Below are 15,608 nucleotides of genomic sequence, written 5' to 3'. Positions count from 1 at the left end.
CGGTGGAGTTTGTGGAGCAGTCCCAAACACCCCCTAAATATGGCAAATTTCTTGTGCTCTCCTCACAGTGGCAATGAGGAACTCCATTTGTCTTTGAAGGTGCTAGACCAAACATTCAGACTCTCCTCACAGTGGCTAATGAAAGCAGCATGTGGTGTTTGGCTGGCGCCTCGGCCCTCCATGAGCTCCTCCTTAGGTCGCTAGGCCCCGAGCCTCGAGGGTGGTTGGAGGTGTGCTGGTTAGTGGTTGTGTTATGTCCTTAGCTTGGCACATCTTTTTGTAGTCTCGTGTGCATCGGTGTGTCCGGGAGGCGCTTCTTTTAGCCTCTCCCTTTTCTGTATGCAGTTTGCATCTTTTTCCTTAATGAAATGACACGCAGGTACGTTATTCGAGAAAAAAAAAGATAACTGGTGCAACCACTCCATAGATTTCCCAGAACTTCACTAGAATCTAGAAGGCCCTTGTTAGGTAACCCTCTCAGTAAGTTCCAGGTACGTCAATAGTCAGCACAGAGGGCCTGTCTGCCTGTGGGTAGGGATGCAAGTTCCACTTGTTTTGGGTCATCTGGTCAATCAGAAACTTGCTAAAATGAACTAGAATGGCATACTATGTAACAAATTTGTTATCAAATTATCGTGTCAGTCCAGATTAGTTCCAGGTGCAAAATTGTGTCCAGGTTCAGGATTTAGTGCTAGCAGCATTCTAGCAGGTAGTAAAAGATAATAATAGGCTGATTGAGTAAATAATTGTCTGCAATAACTAGGAGGCTATCTCAGACACAATTGTAGCTCTCGGTTGTGTATAAGAGAGGAGAAAACCAGAAAAGCTGCAAGCCTTTGAGCAGCACCATACAACTGTTTTCGTGTGTATTTTGGTGAGAGTTTGTTCTGGGTGACCTGTTGGGGGCTTTAGGACTTCCAAACTTTAAGGGGGTAAATGAACAAAGATTAGCTGACCAAGAAATACCATTGGGACTTGCATCCCTATCAGTGGGACCAGCAGTTCCATTTATATAGCACAAAGAAGCAAGTCCTCAAAGAGCTGAAGCTATACTCAACAACAAGCAAGCAAGCTTTTAATCCCAAGAAAATTTGAGCAGGCTAGAAATGAAACCCAACATGAGCCGCATATAAGCCAAAGGGCGCCTAGCTCAAACGGTTAGGTGACCCAGTGGCACTCCTCAGGTCCTGGGTTCGACTCCCCGTGGGAGCGAATTTCAGGCTGAGGTTAAAAAAATCCCCTCGTCCGTCCCCGTAACCAAAGCACTGGGGGGCACCGGCCCAATTCTCACTTGGGCGACGGAAAGCCACCGTGTAAGGGTGGGGGCGGGGGTTCAGGGGTTTTCTCGGCCAGGTGAGAAGGTCCTTCTTCTTATTTGTAATGCTGCGGGGGCAGTCTTAAACCCCCCCCCCCGGGCGAGTTTTTTTTTTTGAGCCGCATATAAAGTAGTTGTCAAATAAAACTGAACAGGGTAAAAATGCAAAAGGTGATGGAGCTATAGCAGGGGAAAATGCTTCAAGAATCGAGCATTGTGTACTCAGCACTACAGGAAAAGAAAAAACTCAGTTCGCTAATAGCATTACTACAAGACACAACGAGAAATTTAATCATCACCCAAGAATAAAGTATAAAAAGTTGCAGGAATTATTTCAAACATGGCTGAAACCATGGACCTGTTGCTATCTCTGTGAAGCAGCAACTGCTGGATTATTAACTACTCCCTCCGTTCCAAATTATAAGTCGCTTTGACTTTTTTGGTACATTCATTTTGCTATGCATCTAGATATAATAATATTTGGTTGCCCCTTCTAAATTTTAGTCGCTGTCCTGTCAGATATTTGGACACATGCATGAAGTATTAAATATAGACTAATTACGAAACTAATTACATAGTTTGCGACTAATTTGCTAGACGAATCTTTTGAGCCTAATTAGTCCACGATTTGACAATGTTTTGCTACAGTAAACATGTGCTAATGACTGATTAATTAGGCTTAAAAAAATCGTCTCGTGGAGTACTGACGGATTATATAATTTGTTTTTTTATTAGTATCCGAACATCCCATACAATATTCTCCCAACATACCTCCTAAATTTTAGTAGATGAATCCAAACGCCCCCTTATCTGGCCATAGACGTTCGAAATCAGACGTCTGGGATGACTGCCAGGATCGGACATGTTTTCCATGCCACCATCCAAAACCATGTTCGCTTTATCGGATCTGTCATGTTTATCGGCCATGATTTTCTCTCACAATAAAACAACATCAGCTGACTTATAAGCCATCGAAAACAGGGTGCAAATAAGCCCTAGGTGTGCACAGTTTGACCTCAAGTCGGCGTCGCTGGCTGCCTGGCTCTACAGATCGAGTCAGGGGGTGAAACCTTTAGCGGTGTTCAGTTGTTAGCTATATTTTACTTTATATAAATTTTATTAAGTTCGTGAGTGCTTAGATAAGACTCTTTTGGACTCCGTATGTTATAGAATAAAGAAGTATATCAAGGTTTCCTTAGACAAAAAGTGTGAGAAGATGTTCTTAGGGTCTTTTTGGCATGGCTTATGCCGGCTTCGGCTTCATCTATTTTACGCAAATTGAGGCACTGTAGCGGGAAGCCATTTTCTAAGCCAGGGTTAAAATGAACTAGAAGCCGAGAAAAACCAGTTTTTCTGGCTTCACCGGCTTTGACTTCACCGGTGAAGCCGTTTTGGATGAGTCGTGCCAAAAGGGCTTTAGATATAGCAAAGTTTAGCTAAAGTTTGGAACCAAACTTATTTAAAGATAGTTATGGTAGATTATAACTAGAATCAGTGTTCTATATAGAGGGTTTTGAAGGCAGTATAGCATTTCACTACCGCTACAAACACCATTGTATATAATGTAATAAATAGCGGAGTATAGCCACACCGACGGGAACCGACCATTTTGTACCACGGCTACTACGACATTTTACTGCGTCTGTGGTGGACTGGTAAGGATAGGCAGTCATAACTCTTCGCAACGTGCGTCGTCTTCCTTCACCCCCGTCGTCATCAGCCGAAGAACGAACGTTAGGCAAGCCTACCTGCCGCACATTTACTAGCTACTGCTACTGCTACTGCGGCAGGACGCAGGAGGCCAGGAGCCATCGACACAGTTCTTGGCTTCTTGTCCTTGCCATGTTCTGTAGTACTGTACTACTCCAAATGTACAATAAAATAAAATGTATACCCTGCTCGAGCCAAGCTGTGAAGCACAAATGCAGGCACGCAGCTATGCAAATGCAGGTGAGCCAGCCAGCTAGATATTTTCGACCCTCGTACGTGTGCACACACCGAAACTTGGAGTACTCCGTAGTTCTCATGGGAAAAATACATATCACAACTTGATCGATCGCAAACCACAAACCCATTGCAATTTGCAAGGCATATATTTGGACTGGTTATACTAGTAGTATATTGACTAAACACGATCGAGTTCACTTCACGTAGCTAGGACATTAATAAAGTGCTTTCTTCTTCAAGAACATCGATCGATCACTTGATCCGGTTGGAAATGGAACGTCGTTGATTGACGGTACGCGAGCTGGTACCACAGCGACGCCGCCGACTGGTTGCCGAACCGGTGGAACGTCATCAGCGCCGCCTCCATCTCTCGCTCGCCGAGCCCGAGGCCCTGGCCCAGGCGCCAGATCATCGGCCTGCCCGACGACGGGAGGCAGAAGTGGTCCGCGGCCTCGCGGAAGTCGGGAAGCGGCGGCGCGGCGGCGCGGCGGGGCGGGCGAGCTTGTTGTCGCCGCCGCCTGCTAGGCGGCGCCGGCGGGAGCGGGACGACAGGAGCAGTGCCAGCACGTAGCGCAGCTTCTCGCGCCACGGGAGGATGGACAGGCTGAGCGTCACGAGGTGCGCGCGCAGCAGCTCGCTCACCATGCGGCCCACGCCCTGGCCGCCCGAGGGTGAAGCCGGTGATGCCCTCGTCGTCCTCGTCGCGGTACCCCCGAGCGGTAGCTCCTGTCGTTGGCGATCTGGTTCGTGCGCGTCACTTGACCGGCACCGTCGCCGCGCCGCCGCGGATGCTGGTGACTAGCGCGGCGGAGCAGCCGGTGCGGAAGTAGCAGTTGAGGAGCAGCTTGCCCTGGTCCTTGCCGCTGTACCACCCGACGGTGACGATCTCGGCGCTGACGACGACGGCGTAGGAGATGGCGTGCGTGAGCAGGAGTCTCCGCGCGCCATCCACGCCGACGACGCCAGCGGCGCAGCCCATGCCGGAGAGGTTGAAGGTCCTGACGTCGGCGCGCATGCGGTAGCGACTGGCGATGATGGCGGCGAGCGACGGGGCCTGGCAGAACCCGCTGCAGTTGACGACGCGCAGTGCGAAGAGGTCGTCGAGCGTGGGGAAGAAGAGCGCGCGCGCCTCCTGGACAGCGTCGGCGTGCGTCGCCGCCGGCGGGATGTAGTGCAGCGAGGGCGGGAAGTAGGTCTCGTTGCCCATGCCCGCTGGCCTCGATGACCTTGGCCATGAACTCCACGCTCCCGTCGTCGAAGCAGCCGATGAGCCTCAGGTGCTCCAGCAGCCCCGCCACCGGGAGGCGCAGCCGGCGGGGCGGCTTCAGGCACGAGAAGTCCACCAGCCCGATGTCGTCCGTGGCCGCGGCGGCACGGCGCCGGTTGAAGAGAAACAGTGCTGCCACGGGGACGAGATACAGCGCCGCGTGGCACCGGAAGGCGAAAATGGAGAGCTCGGCGAGGACGCAGAGCAGGAGGGTGGCGACGTCGAGGAGGGTGTGGAGCGTGGCTAGGAGGTAGTCTCGGTGAGCTATGTCCATGCCCATGGTCACCACGCCGTTGCTGGCTACTCCTATGTGCCTGTGCCTGTGGCTCTGTGAGGTTTTGTAGAGGGTTTGGAGTCTGGACGATCAGAAAGCAGAATAGCAGAAGGCAGCAGCAGCACCAAATGCTTGGTGAAACAGTGAATATCGTGCGGTTGGCAGGTAGAGCAGTAGCCTACATGTCAAGAAGGGTATGGTTCCAGGATGTGCCAAGGAAGGAACGTTCCCATGGCCACCAGCCTTCCCACCTGGACGTACGTCCAGTAACCAAGATGGAAGAACAGAAGATCTTCAATACAAACGAACCACTACCTTTGGTGGTAAAATCAAGCAGGTTGAGGCCATGTCCCAGCTTCAATTCGACAAAGATCTTGCGTCGCGCGGAGCTGTCCATTCTTGTCTCCCTCCCTCGCTTGCGTACGCAAGATAGCAAGCGCCGATCGAGCTACGGTGAGCCATGCATGAGCGACGGTCTTGGCGGCGGCCGTGGCTTTGCCCGGTGCGAGTGTTGTTCATTCATGTACACCATCGCATCGGGCCGGTCTGGTCGTCACTGCGTCAGCAGCGGCTCGAAATTGACCTTCATACATGTGTTCGCGGGCCTCGGCGGCTATCATCACCTTAAGCGACGGGCGCGGTGCTCAGGTTAATTAGAGGAGACAGACCACAACGACGGACAAATATACTACTCCTCAGAGTGATGTGCGATACCGATTTCGGGCTTTCTCAACACAGGTGTCGTCTATCCTGCAGGCTGCAGCAATTACAGCAAATTAACTTCGCCAGCTCTAATGAGCTGCTTCGGTTAAATGTATGAAGGGGCCATCGTATCTATGAATCAAGCATGGACCAGCAACGTAAACTCCAGAGAATACAGTGCACCTTACCCACGGGGCTACGGCCGTATCACCACCGTCCAAGTACATGAGTTACGCGACACATGCATCATGCGCAGCTGTGTTTAGGCCTTGGTTAGATCCTTCACCTAAAGTTTACTTCTCATCCTATCGAATATATAGAGTATTAAATATAGACTAAAAAATAACTAATTATAAAGTTTACGACTAATTTACGAAACGAATCTTTTAAACCTAATTAGTCCATGATTTGACAATGTGGTGCTACAGTACATACATGCGCTAATGATGGGTTAATTAGGCTAAATAAATTCGTCTCGCGGATTACTGACGGATTCTGCAATTTGTTTTTTTATTAGTATCTAAACACCCCATGCGACACCCCCATATGACATCCGACGTGACACCATAAAACTTTACGCCCTGAATTTAAATAAGGCCTTAGTGATGACAGAGGTCCCTCGGCATGTAGAAATCAATATACTGACCGATGAAGGTTCATGCCACTCGGAAATAGAAACACCGACGTGTTCATTTGAACTACTTCAGCGGTACTTTTCAGTGAATTGTGTTTTCTGAACAGACACAGTATTAGCAGGGTGAAAAAAATGTTTTCTGAACACCTGTAGTTGCTGGCCGTCAGATCAAAACCTAGTGGAGCTCCCGGTGTAGTTTCTAGGCTTTTTCGCAAAGCTCCCAGTGTAGTTTTTAGGCTGAATCCAGGAGGAGCTCTGCCAAACAATTTTTCAATGAGAAGTAACTGTATCTTTATTTTGTGAAGTGATTCTCTAGGATAAATTAGGAGCTAGAAGCTTAAAAAACAGCTTCTCTTGATTCACTCTACACACAGTCACTATAGAAAATCAGAGTCAAAAACTCACTTCTGGACTGAACATAACCAACCCTAACCTCTTGACGACAACAGTACGATACCAAACAATATTTCACCACTCTGGAGTAATAACAAAAATGGAAGCCAAACAAAACTTCCCTCCTTCTCAATTTTCACAATCACACGTGAGTTGCTCTCGCGGAACAAGTTTTTAACAGACTTTGCAGTATGCAACTCTACTATGTTCTACAGCCATCAGTCAACATATATGATATATCACAACGAAAGTAGCAGGAACCAAAAATCACGTGCCAGGTCGCAAGTAAAGCTGTAAGATAATGTGTATAGCAGAAGTGAATTTGACATCTTAGAAGCCCACGAGGCACTCATTGTAGGCGGCAAGTGAAATTCCAGTCGAACATCATATTATTACATTGAACATACTCCTTTTCGTCATCGTCACAATAATACTGCAACAACCATCTTCGTTATGACTTCAGTTGAATTGACTCATCAGAGTTTTGTATCAGCACAAACCACTTGTTGATCATCCTCTGCCAGAGCAAAAAAAGTATACAGTTTTAAGGAAAGGTAGATACAGGGTAAAACTGTAACAGGAATGTATGCTTTCTATAGTAATAATGTAGCAAAACGTGCAGCTCCAAATATCGACACATATCAGTAAATCGGCATAGTAATTAGAAGGTACCCTTACAATTCAGCAGTAAAGAGATAGTTGGTTTCATTATTATTTTAATTATGTTTATGTTAGCAAAATAGCATTAACTTATCACTATGTCTTGCATCATTTATCTGTGCCTTAAAGATACAGTAGCAATCTTTGATATCAAAGAGCATTGAAAAAGCAATGCAACAATTTGCAGTGCTGCTAAGGAGAGATGAATATATGAAGTGCACCATATATGCTTTTCTTCCTGGTGTAACCTTAGTCCTTGGTGAAAAGTGAAAGCCTAATCCAGTAATCCTCAGGCTAGAATATGAGTAAATTCCCTCCTTGCCACTGGAATTTATCCCCTCAATGCCATCAAAATTTCCAACTTCCCTGAACTAACTATGCTAAGTTTGCATTTCCTTGTATGCAATTCCCGTTAAAATCTGTTAAGTTGCACTCGCTGACAGCTTGGGCCCACAACCGCCCCCTCTGTTATCCTTTCCCAAGGACGCACCCACCCAATTCGGTGACAAACTGGCCTGAGGAGAAGTGTCCGGCGACAGGGCGAGCATGAGCTTGGAGGGCCAACCACGTGGCCGCATCTGGGCGAGCACATCAGCACACGGCTGCTAGGGCAGGTGCCAGTCACCTGGGCGCATGCAGCCACAGGGGCATGCAACTCAGCGCTGCCATGTACAACTCCTGGGGAGACGCAGGCTCTGTCATGTTCGTGCTGCTCTCCCTCTGCTGACGCGGCACTTCTGCTGCTGTTCCTCTGCCTCCATGAGTTCGAACGGGTGACGGGCCAGCAGTACCAATGCCGTGGTGTGGACGCTCACAACACTACTCCTCTGGCTGGCATGGGTGCTCACGTGAACCTTGTTCGCTAACACCATGGATGCTATAGACCAGCCATTACATGCCACCATGGCCTCAGCCTCCACCAGGCATGTCCCTGAGCTGGTCCATCACAGCTAGGAGTACCTCTGGCCAGCTGGTGGAGCAGACCGAATGACTCCACTCGTCAGCCGAGGCGAATTGGCAGGAGCGGACCTGTGTGTCTGCGGGTGCCCATGGAGGGCGCAGGGGATGAGGGGAGCCACATGCATGCGCCTGGGCAAATGCCACCTGACCACGACTGGACCTGTCCACGGAGGCGAATCGGCAGCGGCAGGATGTGCGCGCAACAGCACCTGGCGAGAGTGTGCGGAGGATGCAGGGTGCAGTGCGCATGCGCTGCCTAGGCCTGCCCTTGCTGCGTGTATTCTTCTCTCACCACTCCCTTGTGTTCACCTACCTCCGCCCTCCCATGCGGGTGCGCATCAGCCGTCCCGCCCCTCCCGCACGAATGTGCATCTGCTGCAACAGCTAGGCTGCTGGTGAACGAGGCGAATTTCTTGGTACAGTTGTTGTTGATGTGCATGAGGCGGAGGCCCAGCTCGGCTGCAGCGGCGGGATCGGGGCCAATGCAGAGCAGCAGCTGCCAGGGCTGGAGCCTGCGCTGCGCGGCACGGTGCCTTAGGGGACAGACCCAACTTAACAGAAACAGATTTTAATGGGAATGGCAACCAAGGGAATGCATATATATTCCAGTGGCAATGAGGGAATTTTCCTCGAATATTTTAAGAGTAAAGGGGTGTTTGGGACTACTCCGCTCCACGTTTTTTAGCCAAACGGTTTCAGCTCCACGCACTCTGTTCGAGGAAAAATGGTGGAGTTGTGAGAGCACCTAAAGAGGTGCTCCACGAACTCCAGTTTTTTGTGGAGCTGCTCCACGGTGGAGTTTGTGGAGCAGTCCCAAACACCCCCTAAATATGGCAAATTTCTTGTGCTCTCCTCACAGTGGCAATGAGGAACTCCATTTGTCTTTGAAGGTGCTAGACCAAACATTCAGACTCTCCTCACAGTGGCTAATGAAAGCAGCATGTGGTGTTTGGCTGGCGCCTCGGCCCTCCATGAGCTCCTCCTTAGGTCGCTAGGCCCCGAGCCTCGAGGGTGGTTGGAGGTGTGCTGGTTAGTGGTTGTGTTATGTCCTTAGCTTGGCACATCTTTTTGTAGTCTCGTGTGCATCGGTGTGTCCGGGAGGCGCTTCTTTTAGCCTCTCCCTTTTCTGTATGCAGTTTGCATCTTTTTCCTTAATGAAATGACACGCAGGTACGTTATTCGAGAAAAAAAAAGATAACTGGTGCAACCACTCCATAGATTTCCCAGAACTTCACTAGAATCTAGAAGGCCCTTGTTAGGTAACCCTCTCAGTAAGTTCCAGGTACGTCAATAGTCAGCACAGAGGGCCTGTCTGCCTGTGGGTAGGGATGCAAGTTCCACTTGTTTTGGGTCATCTGGTCAATCAGAAACTTGCTAAAATGAACTAGAATGGCATACTATGTAACAAATTTGTTATCAAATTATCGTGTCAGTCCAGATTAGTTCCAGGTGCAAAATTGTGTCCAGGTTCAGGATTTAGTGCTAGCAGCATTCTAGCAGGTAGTAAAAGATAATAATAGGCTGATTGAGTAAATAATTGTCTGCAATAACTAGGAGGCTATCTCAGACACAATTGTAGCTCTCGGTTGTGTATAAGAGAGGAGAAAACCAGAAAAGCTGCAAGCCTTTGAGCAGCACCATACAACTGTTTTCGTGTGTATTTTGGTGAGAGTTTGTTCTGGGTGACCTGTTGGGGGCTTTAGGACTTCCAAACTTTAAGGGGGTAAATGAACAAAGATTAGCTGACCAAGAAATACCATTGGGACTTGCATCCCTATCAGTGGGACCAGCAGTTCCATTTATATAGCACAAAGAAGCAAGTCCTCAAAGAGCTGAAGCTATACTCAACAACAAGCAAGCAAGCTTTTAATCCCAAGAAAATTTGAGCAGGCTAGAAATGAAACCCAACATGAGCCGCATATAAGCCAAAGGGCGCCTAGCTCAAACGGTTAGGTGACCCAGTGGCACTCCTCAGGTCCTGGGTTCGACTCCCCGTGGGAGCGAATTTCAGGCTGAGGTTAAAAAAATCCCCTCGTCCGTCCCCGTAACCAAAGCACTGGGGGGCACCGGCCCAATTCTCACTTGGGCGACGGAAAGCCACCGTGTAAGGGTGGGGGCGGGGGTTCAGGGGTTTTCTCGGCCAGGTGAGAAGGTCCTTCTTCTTATTTGTAATGCTGCGGGGGCAGTCTTAAACCCCCCCCCCCGGGCGAGTTTTTTTTTTTGAGCCGCATATAAAGTAGTTGTCAAATAAAACTGAACAGGGTAAAAATGCAAAAGGTGATGGAGCTATAGCAGGGGAAAATGCTTCAAGAATCGAGCATTGTGTACTCAGCACTACAGGAAAAGAAAAAACTCAGTTCGCTAATAGCATTACTACAAGACACAACGAGAAATTTAATCATCACCCAAGAATAAAGTATAAAAAGTTGCAGGAATTATTTCAAACATGGCTGAAACCATGGACCTGTTGCTATCTCTGTGAAGCAGCAACTGCTGGATTATTAACTACTCCCTCCGTTCCAAATTATAAGTCGCTTTGACTTTTTTGGTACATTCATTTTGCTATGCATCTAGATATAATAATATGTCTACATACATAGCAAAATGGATGAACCAAAAAAGTCAAAGCGACTTATAATTTGGAACGGAGGGAGTAGTTAATAATCCAGCAGTTGCTGCTTCACAGAGATAGCAACAGGTCCATGGTTTCAGCCATGTTTGAAATAATTCCTGAAAAGTCAAAGCCACTTATAATTTGGAACGGAGGGAGTAGTACTTACTGATTACTGATGGATGCATGGTATGCACCAACATATGAGAAAGAGCAGGATCATATTTCGGTAAATGACACAAAATATTTGCCAAGTAGTACAGATATCAGTAAAATCACATTGCTTGGAAAGGGTTAAACCAATTAACCATTCCCTGATGTGTTTCAATAGACAACCAATATTTCAACTTCTAAACCATTGAGTAACCTTACATCGAAATCCTTGTCATGATCACTTTATTAGACATTTGAAGGCAAATAAAATCGATTTGTAACATATGCAGAACGAAGTCAGCATGATAGGTCATTGCTATAGATCCAAGTTGAAGGATTAGCAAAATGATGAGATGCAAACAGAGAGAGAGAGAGAGAGAGTTTGAAATTAGCTTTCCAAATTCTGGGATGGTGCTAGGAAGAAAAAATTGTAGGCTACATTAACAAAATGGATTCACAAAGTAGTGAATTGAAAAAAAAAACACAAACGTGATAGCAACCATGTAAACAAATTCACAAAAATATGTCAATCAAGAACCTTAATTCTAATTTCTAAAACGTAAATAATCCAACACACTTTTCAGAGTGACTATTCACATAATAAAATAGGCGAGAATGATGCAAAGTTCACATAATAATATGAAAACTGACTAGAACAGAACTAGTCTGGTGATATGCAAACAAAGATTTGATGCTTGTTCTCCCTCCAACAACCAAAAACAGAAGTTAAAAGAATGTCTTTATGCAGAATATAGAGACATAGAATACAGAAATGGTTTCATCCAAGCTACGTACCAAATATAACAAGAGCACAAGACTTTGATATCAAATGTAGTTTTCAAACAGGCAATGTTTTTCAACACTATCCAAGTAAGAATGTAAGAGTTTGAGTTCAATATCAGAACCTAAACCAAGTACTCACTCCGTTCCAAATTGTAGTTCACTTTGGTTTTATTCTAAGTCAAACTTCTTTAACTTTGACCAAGTTTATAGAAAAAATCACCAACACCTAGTCACCTAGACATCAAATTCGTTTCATCAGATTCTTCATGCAAATATATTTTGATATAGAATTTACTTGATCTTGTAGATATCAATATGTTTTTTCTAAAAAACGTGGTCCGAGGTTTGATTTAGGACAAAGCCAAAGTGAACTATAATTAGAAACTGGGGGAGTAATATAACAAAATATCCTAGGTTCTAGCACAAATCCAGATTTAATACAGATTGAAAAATACTTGAAGATAGCTGCACCATGTCTAATTAGGAAATTTGATTGGTGTATCCTTTGCATTATCATTTATCAACAAAAATAGATACAATCACATGTAGAACTTAACCCGTAAAATTCAAAAAAAAAATCTGATGTACGTGCAAGATGTCCTTTTGTTCATGTTATAGGATTTAGAGAGGGACCCACCTATATCTTCTAGAAATAGCCCTAACTCAAATGTCATATATACTACAAACTTTTGCAAGGTCCAATTGCTTTGCTCATAGGCCATGAAGATAGGTGATCTCGGAGATAAAAATAAAATTACTTAAGTAATAGACAGATTTAATATGAGCATGTGATCCTGTGCCTTCACTTAGCAGTGTCAAAAACATAAGATTAATACGAGGGATAGTTCAATTTGAATTCAGAAAAGAATCTTGAACTAGATGAGTACTATTCCTTAGTTACTAGTCCATATACATCAGATGAATGAATATGATCCAAATCTTCTTTAGGCAATGGATGCAATTTGGTATAACTGCTATCCAATCAAATTGAATTCCAAAATCACATCCATAAAATGAGCACGACTAACGACCATTGAAATGCAGATAAAGCATCCAACCATCAGTTTCAGAATATACTGCCACCTTACTAGTTACTACTACACTAGAAACTAAGAGGATGAGACAGATAATATCAGCCAGAACTGCAAGATCAATTTGACAATTACCAAACGAAATATACTATACACTATGCAAATACTCTAGGCCAAACTGCAGATGTCCACAAGAGGAACCACATGCGCTTGTGTGCACATATTGAGCCAATAAATTGCAGAACACTATAAAAAGGCGAACAAGTTGACTAAATACTTGAGACCTATGAAATAATGTGTACAATTGTAGGAAACAATAGGTTAACATACCTTACTGTTGAGCCAGAGCGCCACTTAAGCTGGTTAAGGTGCAATTTATTTTTGTGCCAACGTCCCAAAATCACAATCCCAACTAGTGCAGCTGCAACCACCACAGACCAGATAGCATTTGTTTCTTTTGCTTGGTTATACAGGCATGTCATATGCTTCTTCAACCAACATTTGCACGAGGCACCAGTATCACAGCTCTTGCTGTCTGCGGGCTCTGAAGGGTGGCCTGATTTTTCATCAAAATCTTCACCAGACTCATTGCCATCGTCATGGGAAACAAAACCATGTGCATCATCTTCAGCGTGAGATGAACCGTACCCAGGCGTGTCATCTCTCATCTCCACATCATCATCTGAGAGGTGTTTCCCTTCATCATCTAACTGAACACTCTCAGACCCAACATCATTCTTGACACTATAATCCTCCACACTGGTACTAGGCTTCTGCACATCCTTCTCAGGCTGTATCTCATCAAAACTGGCTTGTATTGGCAGGTTTTCGTGCTCACTCGGCGGAAACACAAAGTGGTCAGACCTGAGCAGTTCATTGGATGAACTACACTCTTGATCTTCATTAACAGGCTTTACTTCCATTCCGACAGGCCCTGGCGCCGCTTCATACGCAGATGCTGTGAGAGTCACAACTTCCCAGTCCGCCCCTCGGGGGGTGGTTCCCTCCCCCACCTCTTTCTCATTATCAGCCATATCCACGAATCTGATCTGCCATTTTCCAAGAACCAATTTCAGCAACCAAGGTAACCGCAAAATGATGCTATCACATACACATCAGGCAAACAACACTTGATCACCTAGCAAGGTCCAGCACAAAAGAATTGCCACTAGGAAACAGAAAACGGGGATTCATACAGTGATTCAACAAGGGGTAAACACTGAAGACGGAGCAATATTCACACTTCTGAACCAAACTGAGATGATTAAATTACCAGTACACCACAACTACCAGATAAGCATACACCAATGACCCATCGACTCGCTGTCAACAATCAAATTCTAGCCAGAGAAGGTCTCAAAAGCGGGGACAATCTAATCTAAGCAACACAATTGACGAGACACTCAGGCGGACCCAGTAAGGGACATGGATGTACACCTGTACACCCAATTTTTCAAAAAAAAAAACGAAAAAAAGTTTGTGTGCATAATACATGTATACTACTACTACACTTGTAACTGGATCAGATCAGATCCGAATGCATATAGCTTGGGTTTGGGTGCTCCGTTTCGCACAGCAGGAACGGAAGAGAAGGGGTGGGCGCACGCACGTCGCCGGCGAAGGTCTGGGTACCTGGCGCAGGGCGGCGGACGCGGCGCCACCAGAGACAGCGCGCACGCGAGGGACCCGGGAGAACCGAGAGAGAGATAAGACAGAGAGCAGGAAAGAGCATGCCGCGGGGAACCGGAGAACAAGAGGGAGGGGCGCAGGGTGAAGATTACGGTTACGCCCACTTGCCCACTAATCTACTCTATCCTCTACCTCCACTCTTACGAAAGGTTTATTTGCTTCTTTTAATTGAAAACCGAATTTTTATATACTTTCTTTAATAAAATAAATCATCTAATCTGCCTTTCTGAACAGTTTTCAAAGCGTTTTGGCCAACGTGAACTTCCGCATAACTAATACAAAAGTTCAATTTGCTTCTTTTAATTGAAAACTCGAATTTTTGGTGGTGCAAGAGAAGTACATTTGAGTGGTTTTGAAAGCGTTTTGGCGACGCATCACTTAGTTGCCCTATGTGACATCACGTCAGCAATTTAAATCATACTTTTTTATAGTAAAAACTGATTTATTTTTAGAAGAAATTTTAAACTCCAGAAAAATATGAAACTATTTTTTTTTCTTCAAAAGTCATGCTCTGAGTTTATGTTCCTTGCTTATAATTATTTGAGTCTTATATGGTGTCACAAACATAAACTAGGCCAATATAAAGCAGGAGATGTAGGCTGAGACAAACCCTTGCAAAACCACAAGCGTGAACACCACGCACCCCGTCGCGCAACGTCTCGCTTAACCATCAAGACATGCAAGGAAAATTCCAAATAGAAAATATAATTCAAATTTTGATTGCCTATTAATAACATGTGACATGTAGTTTACGTTTAGAGTAGCATTGTCTTCTCAAGGGTGTTAGAAATATAATTTAAATTTTGATTGCATATTAATAACATGTACTAACCTCGTCTACGAGCGGCTACATCGGCCTCAGCTATTACGACATCGGCTACCTCGATATCGACAACCATGCAGAGACTCTAGTCAGAGCATTTGTGCCATCACTATCGTCATGACACTCCTGTTAAAATGCACTCGACTCCGGTGACCTTGCTGATTCTAGTGGTGCGAGAACCGATGATATGAAGTGTGGTTATTTATATCCCACCTAATAATTTCTTCTTCCATCCTAAGGTAAGTGCACATCTTGTTATTCGAGAAGTCAAGATTTTTTTTAAAAAAATTAACTAAGTATATAATAAAAAATACCAATATTTGCGATATTTAATAAGTATTAGCATATTAATCGTAGTATATATTT

At 45.5% G+C, this 15,608-nt stretch overlaps 1 protein-coding gene and 1 pseudogene across 1 annotated transcript; both read right to left on the bottom strand.

Annotated features, from left to right (window-relative positions):
- Positions 1 to 3,279: 3,279 nt before the first annotated feature.
- On the bottom strand, positions 3,280 to 4,931 carry LOC136552149 (3-ketoacyl-CoA synthase 4-like; annotated as a pseudogene).
- Positions 4,932 to 6,750: 1,819 nt separating this feature from the next.
- LOC136550030 (ATG8-interacting protein 1-like) lies at positions 6,751 to 14,495 on the bottom strand. Its single transcript, XM_066541466.1, has 3 exons — positions 14,363 to 14,495; positions 13,061 to 13,779; positions 6,751 to 7,049 (listed from the first exon to the last, which is right to left on the bottom strand). The coding sequence occupies exons 2-3, from the start codon at positions 13,762 to 13,764 to the stop codon at positions 7,043 to 7,045; spliced, it is 711 nt and encodes a 236-aa protein (XP_066397563.1). The 5' UTR covers positions 13,765 to 13,779; positions 14,363 to 14,495; the 3' UTR covers positions 6,751 to 7,042.
- Between the last annotated feature and the right edge of the window lie 1,113 nt (positions 14,496 to 15,608).

The sequence above is a fragment of the Miscanthus floridulus genome, chromosome 4 (genome assembly GCF_019320115.1).
Source record: "Miscanthus floridulus cultivar M001 chromosome 4, ASM1932011v1, whole genome shotgun sequence".
NCBI lineage: Eukaryota > Viridiplantae > Streptophyta > Magnoliopsida > Poales > Poaceae > Miscanthus > Miscanthus floridulus.
Note: the sequence above shows the minus strand (reverse complement) of the source record. Positions and strands in the feature narration are given on the sequence as shown.